The 17,417-nt window shown below is 42.8% G+C and overlaps 2 protein-coding genes across 11 annotated transcripts; both read right to left on the reverse strand.

The window, feature by feature from the left end:
• Positions 1-628: 628 nt before the first annotated feature.
• Positions 629-14,921, reverse strand: LOC121536530. 10 transcript variants are annotated; one of them, XM_041843870.2, is made up of 8 exons: positions 14,497-14,921; positions 7,215-7,327; positions 3,265-3,302; positions 3,054-3,124; positions 2,755-2,821; positions 2,392-2,589; positions 2,058-2,129; positions 629-1,340 (listed from the first exon to the last, which is right to left on the reverse strand). In XM_041843870.2, exons 1-8 carry the CDS (start codon positions 14,743-14,745, stop codon positions 1,237-1,239), a joined length of 912 nt encoding a protein of 303 aa, XP_041699804.1. In that variant the 5' UTR covers positions 14,746-14,921; the 3' UTR covers positions 629-1,236. The 10 variants fall into 10 exon arrangements, with proteins under 10 accessions (XP_041699804.1, XP_041699805.1, XP_041699809.1 ...); XM_041843871.2 differs by lacking the exon at positions 14,497-14,921 and adding an exon at positions 13,760-14,190; XM_041843875.1 differs by lacking the exon at positions 14,497-14,921 and adding an exon at positions 14,039-14,173.
• Positions 4,174-5,285, reverse strand: LOC121531270 (E3 SUMO-protein ligase ZBED1-like). The gene is made up of 2 exons (XM_041836512.2): positions 4,788-5,285; positions 4,174-4,703 (listed from the first exon to the last, which is right to left on the reverse strand). The coding sequence occupies exons 1-2, from the start codon at positions 5,238-5,240 to the stop codon at positions 4,311-4,313; spliced, it is 846 nt and encodes a 281-aa protein (XP_041692446.2). The 5' UTR covers positions 5,241-5,285; the 3' UTR covers positions 4,174-4,310.
• Positions 14,922-17,417: the final 2,496 nt, after the last annotated feature.

The following is a 17,417-nucleotide window of genomic DNA, read 5'->3' on the forward strand; positions in this document are numbered from 1 at the left end:
CTTCCGGTTTCGCTTCTTCAGAAATGTTGTCTAAACAAGTCTCGGTGTGGTTTTAGTTTCAGTACACTTGGGTGTGCAAGAGGGCATTGCGCACTGCCAACCACAGTAAATGGCAGGGATCGTCAACTATACTGAACAAAAATATAAACCCATCAATTTCTAAGATTCTACTAAATTACAGTTGAGGAAATCAGTGAATTTAAATAAATAAATTACGATTTCACATGACTGGGAATACAGATATGCATATGTTGGTCACAGACGCCTTAAAATAAATGGGCCTCAGGATCTCGTCACGGTATTTCTGTGCGTTCAAATTTCCATCGATAAACTGCAATTGGAGCTAATTTCCTGGTGTGTTATGCCTAACAATGAAAATCAATTATATATTTTTTTTTTGCTAAGAACACTTGGGGAGCCAAATAAAACCACCAGTTGGGGAACCCTGGTATACCAATACATTCTGAGAAATCATAATCTTCACCACCTATATTATACACCTCCCTTTCCACTGTAGAGCATGAGCAGTGCAGTAACTTTGTAACTTGTACTATTTACTATACAAAAAAGTTCGGGACATTTTCGATCTGAAATAATCACATCACACAACTAATTTACATAACAGGAGTTTAATTCATTCTCAGAAAATGTCACAGTTCTCAGATTTCCTCTCAAGTATACTATATTACCAGTGTATTCATAATAATGAACTTGTCTTATATTACTAGTGGACATAGTACCCATCAAGAGAAAATTAGATATACTGGTTTGCACATACAGTATATTAGGATATATTTAGTCTTAAGGGTTAGTGAACATATACATACAGCACAGAGGGAGACTAAGGATCACCTACTAACATCAAAACATCTCCAATAACCTCAGAACCAATGTCTGTCAAAATATTATATTACCAATTACTAATTTAATGTTTAACATGCCACCCAAGTCAGTGGCCAGGGTGAAACAAACTGCTTTCAAATATCAGAGTTCAAATATCATAGAGTCAAATGTCACAGAGTTAAAGTTTGAACACGGGTAGAAAAATATGGCAAATACAAAAGGTTTGAAATATTTACATTCGGTTAAAAGAAGGATCAGAGTTTCTCCTGACGAGGGGATTGGACCAGGGAAAACTCCAGGTCCTATACCTTCCTAGTTCAGTTACGTGGTCAGAAACTCCAGGCCCTGGTTATAACGCCTTATAAAACCGCTTTTATCTTCAGCAGTGCTCTGTCATGATGAGGTGAAGCTCATGACGCAAGCATCTCTCATGGCAGACCTGGCCGTCCTCACCGCTTCAGTCTCTCTCTGCAGCTCCCTCAGTCTCTTCTCCATTTCTAAAAAAAAGGGAAAGAAACAGGGCATCAGGGTGACAGCAGTTCTCTGGGCTCTGTCTGCCTATTGGACAGTGGGTGTGACCGATCAGGGTACGAGCCCGGCGGGTCTCCTGCATGCCACATGACTGTGTTAGCCCATCAAGCTTAAGCCTAGGCATTAGGTCCTCTGTAGCTCAGCTGGTAGAGCACGGCGCTTGTAACGCCAAGGTAGTGGGTTCGATCCCCGGGACCACCCATACACAAAAAAAATGTATGCACGCATGACTGTAAGTCGCTTTGGATAAAAGCGTCTGCTAAATGGCATATTATTATTATTATTATTATTATTAGCTCGGGAAACATAATTCTTCAGGTGTCAGGCAAGGTTACTTGTGCTTCCAAACCAGAATTCCTATGAGGAGCTAACTTATGGGGACTTTATTCCATGTACCACAAAAATAGTGTATATTTTGTACTTAAAGGAAAGTTCCACCCAAAAAGTATATTTTGGTATTTGTTTCGTTAGTCCATTGTTGACATAGACCCCAAATACATTTTTCAAGATATGCAACTTTCAAAATACAGAAATCATCCCCTTTGAAAGTTACACATCTTGAAAATTCATTGCTGACAAGCAAAATAGTTTGGCACTATGTCAACAATGGACTAACGAAACAAATACCAAAATATCCTTTTTGGGTGGCGTTTTCCATTAATGGGGATGTTTAAATACTTTACCTTGGTCTCTTTTGGCAAAGATCTCTGGCAGCATCCCAGAGGCCTCCAGCACTTTCAGGGTGAGGTTGAAATCTGTGGACACAGGAAACCATTTTTGTTAATATCTATACTAACACTAACATAAAAATGTAATATTACAAGCACACGTCCAACAAGGAGCAGTTTTACAATGGGTAATACAGTTGACAAATGCACTTTGAAAACGCGCGCGCCCCGGTTTAGTTAGCTGATCCGGTTAAGTTGGCCGACAACAGTCCCAAGCCATTTTATCTATCAGTAGTCGAATGTATCATTCCATTTAGTGCCCTTCTATTCCTCAGGTGTTCCGTCTCACCTTCCTCACTGGCCTGCTGGGATGTGATCCTCTCAGTGATGGTGCTGAGGCGGGAGGCGAACTCTGAGAAGATGAACTGTGTACAGCCTGCCTGGTGGCACTTCCTGAAAAACTGTGCAGCCTGACTCGTACTGGACCCAGAACCAGACGAGCCAGGAGGCCCCGAATCCCCAGGTGACCCAGAACCACAGCTGGAATCTGGTGATGGAACAGAAAGGAGAAGAGTCGACTCCTGATAAGTGCACATTGGATATGTAGGCAAATCAATCCTAGTCCAAATGTTACCGCAGATAATTTTCACTTGCTTCATTGTCCAGTTTAGTGCATACATTCACTATAGTCCCACCCCCCTCCCCCACACACCGGTTTGGTCTGGGAGGAGGGAGTCCAGCTGTTCCACTTTGATGATCGACAGATGGCTCTTGGAGGACTGCACAGGGGGAAAAAGGAAGAGGTTTGAGTAGAAGAAATGAGGAGCTGTAGCTTAGCCTGGTCCCAGATCGGTTTGTGCCATCATGCCACTCATTGTCATGCCAAACATCATTTTTGGCATGACAAGGAGTTGAACGATCGCCTGGGTACCAGTCCGTTTTGTGCTAACTGCAGCTAACTACAAGAGTAAAAGAACACCTGCTCATTTGAGCAACGCTTTACCAACTCACCTCCCTGTTGTCATCCTTAAATGTTGGTCCCTCAAGTCCATACTGAAATTCAAACTGCTCTGGAGCACAGTCTACCGCATAAAAAAACAACATAGTATATTGTGAGAGACATAACCACAATACTATTGCTATGAGACCATCTGAAAGTTGACATATTTGACTATACAGGACATATTGGATTTAAACTGTTAATACAACAACAGAAACTAACCTTCTGTCAAGGCTACCAGTGAAGTATTGGGTTCTTGCCTGGGGGATGTTAAGAACACAGAAATACAAAGTTAAACCATTAGAACACTGAAGTACAGTCTGGCAAAGGCTTGGCCATTTTGAACTCAAATCAAACATTTATATGAACTAAATATGTAACAACCTAGTCTGTCATAACAGACTAGATTTGATTATGGGCTCTGACAATCTAATACAGTAGGCCTATAGAAAAGTGTTACCAATGTTTTATCTTCCAATATACATGATACAATGAATTGGGGGGCTGTCAATGTGTTGACCCCTAGTTAAAATAAATAATAAAAAAATAATTGGTCATTTAGCAGACGCTCTTATCCAGAGCGACTTACAGGAGCAATTAGGGTTAAGTGTAAGGCTGAACGATTTTGGAAAATAATCTAATTGCGATTTTTTTTTTTTTTTATTGCGATTGCGATTTAATATGCGATTTAATTTATTTATCCTTTTTCCCCTACAAAACATAATGAATGATTTAAATATGACCAACACAATAGTATATACATTTAGTGTGAAATGTTCTTTCCCATAGGCTGGGTCTATTTGTTAGAATTAAATTCAAACATGTATGACTTGAAATAAATGACATTTTTATTGAACTGCTCATTACAGAAACATCTGTGGCTTTGCCACTGTGCATTTAAATAATTTAAACAAAGGCATGAACTTTGTAAACACTGTGTGCAAAAGGTACAGTCTTAAGAAAAAAATAATTTTAAATTGTATGTATCTTACTGCTCCCAAGTCAGTAACATTTCACACAACTGAAACAAGGAATTTGCTTTGAAAATATTTTGTAAAATCAAAGTAAATAAAGTTATAAATAAAAAATGAGAAATGCACTTTTAATTTAGACAAACTATTTTTTATAAACGATTTGAATATTATAATATAAAATAGATGAGCCTCACTTATCTCAAGTACACAACAATAACACACCACACAGACTAAAGTTCACTACGAGTATGGCACTGCCAGCCATACTTATCCAACAGTTCTGTTCTCAGTGGCTCACAGGTTTTTTGCTAAGAAAACCAGAATATTGACTTTTTCTGGCTTCAAGGATGAGCGAGTGCAAGTCACAATATTCCCTCCTGTGCTAAAAAGACGCTCTGAGGGAGCGCTTGTAGCAGGTACACAAAGATACTTGCGTGCCATGGTGCACAACTGTGGGTAGCTGATCTTGTGCACCCTCCACCAAGCCAATGGATCATCTTCTCCATCAATGGTAGGAGTCATCAGGTAATTGTTTATCTCTGCCTCTGCGACATCTTCAAGATTTACAGGCAAAGAAGGAGAGGCTGAACTGGTCTTGAAAAAACTGCCAAGAGACCTCTTCGTCTTTTCCCCCAAGGACTGTGCACTTTGAGGCATCTGAACAGTTTCAGTACGAGACCTCTTCTCCTATTAGATGAAAACAACAGCCATTAGTTTTCCAGTTAGATTTTACAGAAAATTTTTGTTTTTGTGAAATACATAATTATTTACCCAATGATATGTACGTTGTGCCAAGTCTACTATCTCTGTCTTCAGACGAGTCTTGATAGCAGGGATGTTGTCTGTACTGATGTACTGTATTTTGAACCTAGGGTCCAGGAAACAGGCAACATCCAAAAGCTCCTGGATGTTTGGGTCTCCATATTTGTTATTGAGGTATGCTAGGACTTTGGTTTTTATTGATTTAGTCAGGTCAGTGTCCTCAGCATCTTCAGCCAGGACTGATGTGGCAAAAAGGTGGAGAACTGGCTTGAGGTAGGAGATGCTTACATACTCCTCTCCAGAAAGAGCATCAGTAAACTCCAGTAGAGGATGCAGTGCCTTGTGAATCGACTCCAACACGTCAATATCCTGCCAGGTTGGGATAAGGGAGCGTGCATATCGATCTCCAGACAATACCTGAGAAATGGCTTTGGCCTGTTCAAGCACTCTGGCAATCATCATTTCTTTAGAACCCCATCTTGTTGGGCACTCCGTTATGAGGTTGTGCTCAGGAGTTTGAGCTCTCTCTGTGCCTCCGTCAGGGCTGCTTTCTTCTTCCAACTGTGGGAAAAGTGCCCCACCAGCTTCCTGCACAGTGCTGTTGCCCTTGACACTCTGTCATCTTTGAGTGCATTTTCTAAAAGAAATAAAAAGTAGTGTATTACACACAATTTGAGTTTTGATACAAGGCTCTCACTATTACACACTCAAATTAGCTGTAATTCTGAAATACACACATCCACAACACATCCTCTCTCTCTCTCTCAATTCAAAGGGTCTTTATTTGCATGTCAATTCTCTCTCTCTCTCTCTCTCTCTCTCTCTCATAAACACTAAAAAAACATGTAAAAAACAAAAACAAGAAAAGAAAAAAAATGCAGGTGGGCATTCCACCACAGACAGACATATGATATAAGCAAGTAAAATGAATTTACATATTAGAAAAGGAGTGGAAGTATGAATTTATTTAATCCCATCCGATTTATATAATATCATTTATATATATTTGTATATTCAGCTTTACTAATCGACGCATCTCTCTCTCTCGCACTCGCGCACACACACACACACACACACACACACACACACACACACACACACACACACACACACACACACACACACACACACACACACACACACACACACGATAACTTACCAATGGCAAGATGTAATCTGTGGCCAAAACATTGGAGCCTCGTCCATTCATTAAGCCGCGCAGCAAGCACCATATTCGACGCGTTGTCCGTCGTGATGCAGACGTGATTCTCCTCGTGGAGATCCCAGCTGACAAGCCCTTCTCTCAGGCCGGCTGCAATATTTTCCCCTGTGTGATCGTCTGGGAAGTAGGTAGTTTGTAGGCAGCGAGCTCGGAGGTTGAAATCTTCATCAATAAAATGGACTGTAAGACTCTGGTACGGCTCAGCTGTGCGGCTTGACCACATATCAGTAGTGCTAGCAAAAAACTCCACCGTTTTAAGTTCCGCGGCGACTTTCTCTTTGCACTTTTTGTACAGCTCCGGTATGGCAGTCTGACTGAAGTATGTGCGGGAGGGTATACTGTAACGTTTATCAAGCGTATGTATTAATGCCATGAACCCAGGCTTGGTCACCGTGCTGAGAGGCATCATATCTTTGGCTATGAACTCGGTTATTGTCCGAGTGATTTCTCCGTGCCGTTTTTGAATTACGTTCATACGGAGTGACACTTTCGAACATTTCTGTCAGTGATCCCTGTCTTGAGGTATTTGGCTTGTCTCGCGCACTGATGCTCGGCATTTTGGTCATACAACTGTCATGCATTGATTTGTGGTATTTTTTTAAGTGCTGAAACAGGTTTGTAGTGTTACCCCGTGAAGTAGCAATCGGAGCACGGCATGCTCTGCACAACACCTGATGCTGCTCAGCATCTTTTTTAAAACCAAAATAGTTCCACACCACCGACGTGCTGTTCCTCTTCGATATTAAAGTATCAGCTGTGTCAGTTTCTGACTGTTCCGTCGAGCAAGAGGCCATTGCGCTGGACAGCATGAAAAGTCGCGTCACGTGACCACCTCAAATCGCGCACGTTGCGATTAGAAAATCGCGTTCAGTCAAATCGCGATATTATCGCGAATGCAATTAATCGTTCAGCCCTAGTTAAGTGCCTTGCTCAAGGGCACATCGACAGATTTTTCACCTAGTCGGCTCGGGGATTAGAACCAGCGACCTTTCGGTTACTGGCACAACGCTCTTAACCACTAAGCTACCTGCCGCCCTAGTTGAACCCCTCCTCCCAAAACCAAGGTGCTTGTTCAATGTGTAAACTGATGTTATTAAACTGTAGTGCTTTATGTTGTACATGTTTTGTGTGCTGCTATTTTGGCCAGGTCTCTTGCTAAATAGATGTTTAATCTCAATGAGACTAACCTTGTAAATGTAAATTAAAGTACCCACTTTGACATCCCTCTTTTAGGGTGCGGCTCATCTTCCTCATCCTCATGTGTGTTCCTCTTGGACAGTGTCTTCTCTTCCTTTATTGCAGCTTCTCTTTTGTTGTACTTCAATGACTGTAGAAAAACCATTCATACCACATAACCATTAACAAATAACATTATGGTACGTCATGTTCCATTCACCATGTGAATTTATGCAGCAGAAAGTACTAGCGAGCATAATACACTGAACACAAATATAAAACCCAACATGTAAAGTGTTGGTCACATGCTTCACAAGCTGAAATAAAAGATCCCAGAAATGTTCCATACTCACAAAAAGCTTATTTCTCTCAAATTTTGTGAACAAATGTGTTTACAACCCTGTTAGTGACTCCTGCCCAGTCATGTGAAATCCATAGATTAGGGCCTAATGAATTTACTTCAATTGACTGATTTCCTTATATGAACTGTAACTCAGTAAAATCTGTGAAATTGTTGCATGTTGCATTTATATTTTTGTTCAGTATATCGTAGCCCACCAGATGTATACCAAAACAAGTGGTGGAGCTGCTTTTTAGATTTTTGAAAAAAGGATTGTAGCTTTAAAATTGTACATGTTGTCCCTGAAGATTTTGTTGGGTGGTTTTATACTCTATCTGTAAAACTTCAATTAATAGCCTGGGCGTTTATTTGCTTCAATCACTGAACACAACCGGCGCATATTAGAGACTGCTGTTTATTTACTTTTACCTTTTTCCTCCCCCCACCTTGCAGCCTCACCCTCTTCTGATCCACCTTAGACAAACGTTGAAGTTCGACTTTTTGACTTCTCCATTATCTCACTCCTTTTGCATCAATTAAAAAAATGCTTGGCTGTTGCCTCGACAGAATTTCACTCTGCGAATTTGATGTTGTGTTTTCTTTTTGGTGGCGCCATGGTTTAGCCTGGCTGACACGACCCACGTGACCACACAGCAAGGAAGAAGACTTCGATTTAGGTGTCAGCCAGACTAGCCATGGCTAGCAACATTTCAGCTAAACCTAAATTTAAAGCTTATTTACTGCATTTCTACACAATTTAAACTCTCAAATGCAATGTGGAGAACAGCAGAAACAAACAAAATTGACGCCAGCCATTATCACCTTGTTGCTGTAGCTTCATTCACCTCAGTCAATATGGGACTTAACATTCTACAAACATGTCATACAAGAATTAGCTGCTATGAATTAGCTCAGCACCGGGATTAAAACTCTAGTTAAGATTCATGTCAAATCAAACAGCAGTTACCTAGCCAAAGCCATGTACTACAGGCATCTTTAAACGCTTCGTTGGGGACTGCAGCGAGGCAAATTGGCGGTATGACGTCATCGCGGCAATGGCAAAACGTCATCTAGCGGCAAATCAAGGAGCCAATAGCTCCTTGATTTGGTGCACAAAATCAAATACTAAGGAAGTCTCGAGGTTTTGCTCGCCTGAGGTAGAGTATCTTATGATAAGCTGTAGACCACACTATTTACCAAGAGAGTTTTCATCTATATTTTTCATAGCTGTCTATTTACCACCACAAACCAATGCTGGCATTAAGATTGCACTGAATGAGTTGTACAAGGCCATAAATCAACAGGAAAACGCTCATCCAGATGCAGCGCTCCTAGTGGCCAGGGACTTTAATGCAGGGAAACTTAAATCCGTTCTACCTAATTTCTACCAGCACGTTAAATGTGCAACCAGAGGAAAAAAAATACTCTAGACCACCTTTACTCCACACACAGAGACGCATACAAAGCTCTCCCTCGCCCTCCATTTGGCAAATCTGACCATAACTCTATCCTCCTGATTCCTGCTTATAAGCAAAAACTAAAGCAGGAAGCACCAGTGACTCGGTTAATAAAAAAGTGGTCAGATGACGCAGATGCTAAGCTACAGGACTGTTTTGCTAGCAGACTGGAACATGTTCCGGGATTCTTCAGACAGCATTGAGGAGTACACCACATCAGTCACTGGCTTCATCAATAAGTGCATCGATGATGTCGTCCCCACAGTGACCGTACGTACATACCCCAACCAGAAGTCATGGATTACAGGAAACATCCGCACTGAGCTAAAGGGTAGAGCTGCCGCTTTCAAGGAACGGGACTCTAACCCGGACGCTTATAAGAAATCCCGCTATGCCCTCCGACGAACCATCAAACAGGCAAAGAGTCAATACAGGACTAAGATTGAATCGTACTACACTGGCTCTGACGCTCGTCGGATGTGGCAGGGCTTGAAAACTATTACAGACTACAAAGGGAAGCACAGCCGTGAGCTGCCCAGTGACACAAGCCTACCAGACGAGGCTAAACCACTTCTATGCTCGCGCAGAGGCAAGCAACACTGAAGCATGCATGAGAGCACCAGCTGTTCCGGATGACTATGTGATCACGCTCTCCATAGTCGATGTTAGTAAGACTTTTAAGCAGGTCAACATTCACAAGGCCGCAGGGCCAGACGGATTACCAGGACGTGTACTCCGAGCATGTGCTGACCAACTGGCAAGTGTCTTCACTGACATTTTCAACATGTCCCTGACTGAGTCTGTAATACCAACATGTTTCAAGCAGACCACCATAGTCCCCGTGCCCAAGGACTCTAAGATAACCTGCCTAAATGACTACCGACCCGTAGCACTGACGTCTGTAGCCATGAAGTGCTTTGAAAGGCTGGTCATGGCTCACATCAACAGCATTATCCCAGAAACCCTAGACCCACTCCAATTTGCATACCACCCCAACAGATCCACAGATGATGCAATCTCTATTGCACTCCACACTGCCCTTTCCCACCTGGACAAGAGGAACACCTACGTGAGAATGCTATTCATTGACTACAGCTCAGCATTCAACACCATAGTGCCCTCTAAGCTCATCACTAAGCTAAGGATCCTGGGACTAAACACCTCCCTCTGCAACTGGATCCTGGACTTCCTGACGGGCCGCCCCCAGGTGGTAAGGGTAGGTAACAACACATCTGCCACACTGATCCTCAACACGGGGGCCCCTCAGGGGTGCGTGCTCAGTCCCCTCCTGTACTCTCTGTTCACCCATGACTGCATGGCCAGGCACGACTCCAACACCATCATTAAGTTTGCCGACGACACAACAGTGGTAGGCCTGATCACCGACAACGATGAGACAGCCTATAGGGAGGAGGTCAGAGACCTGGCCGTGTGGTGCCAGGACAACAACCTCTCCCTCAACGTGACCAAGACAAAGGAGATGATTGTGGACTACAGGAAAAAAAAGAGGGCTGAGCACGCCCCCATTCTCATCGACGGGGCTGTAGTGGAACAGGTTGAGAGCTTCAAGTTCCTTGGTGTCCACATCACCAACGAACTATCATGGTCCAAACACACCAAGACAGTCGTGAAGAGGGCACGACAAAGAATATTCCCCCGTCAGGAGACTGAAAAGATTTGGCATGGGTCCTCAGATCCTCAAAAAATTCTACAGCTGCACCATCGAGAGCATCCTGACTGGTTGCATCACCCCCTGGTATGGCAACTGCTTGGCCTCCGACCGCAAGGCACTACAGAGGGTAGTGCGTACGGCCCAGTACATCACTGGGGCCAAGCTTCCTGCCATCCAGGACCTCTATACCAGGCGGTGTCAGAGGAAGGCCCTCAAAATTGTCAAAGACTCCAGCCACCCTAGTCATAGACTGTTCTCTCTGCTACCGCACGGCAAGCGGTACCGGAGTGCCAAGTCTAGGTCCAAAAGACTTCTCAACAGCTTCTACCCCCAAGTCATAAGACTCCTGAACAGCTAATCATGGCTACCCGGACTATTTGCACTGCCCCCCCACCCCATCCTTTTTACGCTGCTGCTACTCTGTTAATTATTTATGCATAGTCACTTTAACTCTACCAACATGTACATATTACCTCAACTACCTCAACTAGCCGGTGCCCCCGCACATTGACTCTGCAACGGTACCCCCCTGTATATATAGCCTCCATACTGTTATTTTATTTTACTTCTGCTCTTTTTTTTCTCAACACTTTTTTTGTTGTTTTATTTTTGCACTGTTGGTTAAGGGCTGTAAGTAAGCATTTCACTGTGATGTCTGCACCTGTTGTATTCGGCGCATGTGACCAATAAAATTTGATTTGATTTGATTTGATCTCACAGAAAAATTGTTGGCAACACTGCTCTCCTTAAAGCCAGCCAGCCATAGAGGGTTGTTTAGTAACTATAGAGCAAAATCGAAGGGGTTGGCTTAAATAGTTGACAACATGTAAACTACATTTCGTCTCCAATGTTTATTGAAAACAAATACATTTGCACAATGAGCACTTGTCTCAACTACATCGTTACAGTTGTTGGTTAGCTAGCTAGCGAATTTTTGACATATTAGCATAGGCATTACATCAGTCAAAACAAGACATGCCATGGTATCAAGAATGAGATAAAACTAGCAACCTATGATTCCCCACATGGCAGCTTGTCATTTTTGCTAGCTATCTGGCCATCCAGAATCACAAAACACGGACTTCTACCCATTGAATCGCCGCATCGTTTGTGTCGTTGTCAGCTAACCCAGCTAGCTTTACAGCCTTGCCTCATGCTTCCAGGCGTCCACATGGTCCTAAAGTCTGCCCAATAATACCGCTAAACTGCATTTGCCTTTTAAATCGGGATTGGAATCATTTTAGTAGCCTATTTTAAATGGTTGATGTTGAACTAGGGTATGGCGACCATTAAAAGGGACAGCTAGGCGGCTATTTGAGACAGCGTTTAATTTAAGTTTTACGGGTATGCCAATAAAGGTACTAATATTCGAGGGACAAAATAACATGTGGTGGATAATAATAGCTCTCTACTTTACCCCGATGGTCGTTTTTGATTTACCATCTAGAGCTTCTGCTACGATGGCTGGGTGCTTGTATTTTATGTGGTTTAACATACTGCCGTTGTTTAATCGGAGTACTGCTTTGCATAGCCGACATATACATATATCAATGCCTTTTCTGGTGAAATACATCCAAGCTGTACTACTTTTAGCACGTCCCATCGCTTCCGTTTTATGCTGTGACATATTTTATCTCCAGAGTCAAAACCTTTCCTTTAGATCTCTGCTGCACTAGCCAAATTAGCAGGCTTCTACGTGCGTGTTAAAAAACACTATTTCGAGCGCGGTTTTAACACAACGTCAAATCGATAAGAATAACTGGTTAGCTACCACAATATATGTATTTTTTTTAGGCTGGCATACAAGCGGATATCCGCAAATCCATGTAACGGAAATGTGCGCATGATCATTGAATCAACGTAGTATAACTCCAAGTTCTTCATTGATCGTGTGAAATATAACTCTTCACATCAGCAGGTTTATAGCTATTTAGTGCTGACTCATTTTAATACCTACTGTCTCTTGGGCGCTCCAATATCTATAGCTCCATTGCTTTTGTCTGGTTACCAGCACAGTGTCAGAAAAGACGGAGGTCTCAAATTTGTTCTGGTAACGTTAGTCCTTTTCCGAGGTCCAGTTTACCTGATGCCGAGACTCTAAATGCCTTTTCATGCCACTGGTGCTACCTCCTTTACATCTGATATTCCGGTCGCAGTGTTTACATTTTGCCAGTGCAGCTTCTATTCTGTCGAAGCTGTGCCACACAGCTGAACCAAAGCTGGGTGAACTTGGTGTAGACATTTTGTGAATGAATGGAACAAATAAACAACCAAACCAGATAATCTATATGACTGACCAAAACAGCAGAGTAGCCTACTGTTACCTTCACCAAAAGAGCTGCGTGAGTGTGAGCGCAGATACTGTATATAATGACGAGATGGTTTTGTCTCCGCCCTAACAATGGGAGTCGTTGTCCCAAAGGCGGGAATGCAGTCGGTTTATCGCTGAATTCCCGCGGACAGATTTTGACGGGAATAAACCCTCTCGCTTCGCCTCTTCCTCTCTGGTGTGACTGACCAAAGATTATCTATTATATTGACGAGATAGTCGAGTGACCGCTATAACAATGGAAATAAATGTCCTCAAACATGGAATGCCGGCGAGAGGAGACGAGATCAGGTGGGTCCATTCTAGCAAATGAAAGGGCAGATACGCGTGTGATAAAAAGGCAAACCTCCGATAATGGCCAATTTGGAAAAAACTGCCACGTGCGTCCACTTATCAGTGCATTCGTAACAACCTAACCATTACTAAACTTCGTTTCGATCAAATAAGCCTCACGTAGCAGGCAATTTTTGTTGACCAAATTCGACACTCATTGACCTCCATACAAAAATTCCTCACTTCGTAGTCTTATTTTCGTGGACAGATTTTGGGCGGAGTAAATGCTTCGGCTTTTCCTCTCGAGTGACCAAACATCGCCAATTTACCGTATTAACTGCATTTGTGGGCAAAACAAATGTGACGCATTCGGAATTTAGGGCAACCTCATGAGGAGTAATTACGGTAGGCCTACAAGCGGAGGTAGAAGAGAAACTTGTCTTTGTGACCAGTCCAGATATCACACGAGTTTGCTGTAGTAGCCTACCTAAGAATTAAATAAAAACACTTACAGGACTCTTACCTCTAACGGTAGAAATCCGCTCTCGCTGCGTTTTGATATGTCTTAGCGACAGATGATGGATCCTTTCTAAATGGTTCAACATGGATGTTGTGCTACCGCTCGTCCGCTTCAGAACAGCCGCACACAGCTTGCATGTCACACTTTCCGAAGAGATTTCATTGAAATATCTCCATGTGTGACTCCTATATTTTTTACGGTCTCTGCTTCTACATTCCATATCTCACAACTGCTGGTTCTTAGAGTGTAATTGAAGGATATTTTAAGCTACCTCGAATGCACGTATTTAGCAGCACAGTGTACGGTCTTTGGTAGCCGTCTGGAATCAGAAATTTCATTGCGCATGTGCAGGGATTAAAGGCGAACGTCTTCACCACTTCACATAGCCGACACATACAAAAGCAACATTTGACAATAAATCAAGCATCCTACTTCACAACAGCACGCATATTATTTCAATTATCACACGCACATAAACTAATACTGTTTGTGTCTGCCACACAGAGTCCAATTTGAGCCCCCCCCCAAAAAAAATCATAACCGCACAAACGGATCTGTTGGACCCGACTGCAAACCGCCATTAGGAAAGACTGCTACCTCAACCCGAACCATGTGGAATTTAACCGACCGCCACAAACCGAGCTAACCATCTTTGTCCTTCCTGCCGCGCATTTTAAGCTTCTTGTTTTGCATTACAATTGGCTACTGTGCAATTAATAGATGTCTTACCGTGCATTTCTCAATGTGTTTTTTCAAGCTGGAAGTGCCTGTTCTATGGCTATCATAGGCTAACACCCGCTTGCACTTTTTACATGCTGCGAATCCTTCCACATGCTGTTTGTCAGCGTTAACGATTACTCCAAAATGATCCCATACATTTGATTTGACTCGTGCTCTGTTTTTCACGATTCTGAGCTCCTTATTTTTGATCTTTTGGGTCAAGTTCTGGTTTTCCGTGGTATGCTTTTTGCTTTCCATTTTTTTTTCGGTCTTCTCTGGCTGGGCTGTGCGGGTAGGGTTGTCCTATGGTTAGTCTTCACTGTGTCAATGCGCGCTGGTTGGGATGTAGGCTGGCTGCAAACTACCGTAGCAAAGAATAGTTTAGCTGTAGGCTTCTCCTATATGCAGTCTAGAATGACATTTACAAGCAATACAAAATATTATATTATTAGGAAACCCGATAAGATGCAACACACACGCACTTTACAGTGTTCATTTTAGCACTTTTTTGTTGATCTAGGGTTATATTAGCCGTTGACTAACACTCCGTAGCATTACATTACACGAATCATTGGATAACGGCGTATTTTGTAGGGGGGAGTTTTGTTAAGAGCCCTGATGCTCGGTCTGAACATTAACATGCATCGTTTGTGGTACAGTTTTGGAAACACAAGGACCTTATCTTTCATATCAGCTAGAAAAAAAAGAGTTAAATTGATACACATTTATAGGGTTAGTGTTCCCACACGGACATATCTCCATGTTACAGCACTTGTTTACAGAAAACAGAGGCGACCACCTGTGCTAATTATCTATCTAGCGTGCCCTGAATGCCTACTCTGGAAGTGCAGTTTCGTTGGATGGAGGCACCCATAACTGTATGGATCTGTGCAAAACTGCTACAGTAAGTGTATATTTTTTATTTGAAGGATTCGTTCTCGCTATAAGTCCATATGTATCGAAAGCTGTATCGCAAGCAACGATTATTGACGTTTCTAAACGTTAAAACACCGCTTGGCCCCAGTACATCCAGGACCTCTATAACAGGCGGTGTCAGAAGAAGGCCCTCAAAATTCTCAGACTCCAGCCACCCTAGTCATAGACTGTTCTCTCTGCTACCGCACGGCAAGCGGTACCAGAGTGCCAAGTCTAGGTCCAAAAGACTTCTCAACAGCTTCTACCCCCAAGCCATAAGACTCCTAAACAGCTAATCATGGCTACCGGGACTATTTGCACTGCCCCCCCCACCCCATATTTTTACGCTGCTGCTACTCTGTTAACTATTTATGCATAGTCACTTTAACTCTACCCACATGTACATATTACTTCAACTACCTCAACTAGCCGGTGCCCCCGCACATTGACTCTGCACCAGTACCCCCCTGTATATAGCCTCCCTACTGTTATTTTATTTTACTTCTGCTCTTTTTTTCTCAACACTTTTTGTTGTTTTATTTTACTTTTTTATTAAAAATAAATGCACTGTTGGTTAAGGGCTGTAAGTAAGCATTTCACTGTAATGTCTGCACCTGTTGTATTCGGCGCATGTGGCCAATAACATTTGATTTGATTTGGGATTGTAGTTCACATGAGGCAGTTGTGGGCGAATCTAACAGCAGAAAACTGTAGGAAGACAGCCTGGTCTCAGACTAGACGTAAATGTAAATCGGGAGAAGGCACAATACTGCCTAGAGTTTGAGAGCTAGGGCTCTATTCAACCCGTAGCGCTGAAGATCTGCTTCATAGCCTCCCGAGTGGCGCAGTGGTGATCCTGGTTCGAATCTCTGTCGTAGCCGGCCGCGACCGGGAGACCCATGGGGCGGCGCACAATTGGCCCAGCGCCGTCCAGGGTAGGGGAGGGAATTGCCGGCAGGGATGTTGGTAGAGCATGGCGTTTGCAATGCCAGGGTTGTGGGTTCGATTCCCACGGGGGGCCAGTATAAAAAAATATTATGTATGCACTCACTCTGGATAAGTATGACTAAAATGACACTCACTCTGGATGACTAAAATGTAAAATAGCAAATTTGGCAATGTTCCCATGGTCAAGGAGACTGCATTCACGGGCAAACACAGCACATGTCGGCTCAATCGGAAATTACCTTTAAATGTTAACCCGGCTCTTCGCGATATTTAGGCGATAAGATTATAATCCAGCCCATAAGGCTCTATTCAATCAGATTCGCTTTAGGCGATATCCGCATAGCGGTTGTTTTGGCGGTGTCAGAGCTGTCAAATCCACAAGCGGCTCCTGGCGTTATACCTAAAGTGGACAATGCCATTGGCTGCACTGAGTCGCATTAGGAGAAATCCCATGCAGCCCATAGAGGTAGATAGAGGACTCATCTTTGTATCTGTGCCATTATAGTGTCTGACAGCATTAAGGCTCTCCATTTTGAAGTAGTCAATTTTCTTATTCACAACTGGCTGATCCCTCCTGATCATCAGGAGGGATTCAGCTAATGAAGTAGGAAGTCACCCCTTCAATGTCGCTACTCATTCTAATATGGCGTTTTGGCCACTAGAGGCCTCTATCATACTCTATGAAGCAGCCTTGTTTACACCTTCGAACACTGGAATGTGAGATGTAATCTACACCTCGATTAGGCTGATATAAATCTTCATTTAGTTTAATGATTTTCAATTTGAGCGTCATTATTACTATATAGCCTACACTTTCTTGTTCTGAACTTCTAACAGGTGTGGCTTCGTGACAATCATCAAGAGCAGCTGCTCACCAATTGTACAGCTCCAACGCAGTTACACATCCGACACCGCCAAAACACCAGCTATGAGTGTGTCAGCTATCACCGGTTAATGCTTGATCTGATTGAATCTAGGTCTTAGTCTAGTCTTAGTCATTTTGACTAACATATCATGAAGTCTTAGTCACATTTGTCATCTGACTAATGATTTAGTCCAGTTATTGT

This window comes from Coregonus clupeaformis, chromosome 23 (assembly GCF_020615455.1).
Source record: "Coregonus clupeaformis isolate EN_2021a chromosome 23, ASM2061545v1, whole genome shotgun sequence".
Classification (NCBI taxonomy): Eukaryota; Metazoa; Chordata; class Actinopteri; order Salmoniformes; family Salmonidae; genus Coregonus; species Coregonus clupeaformis.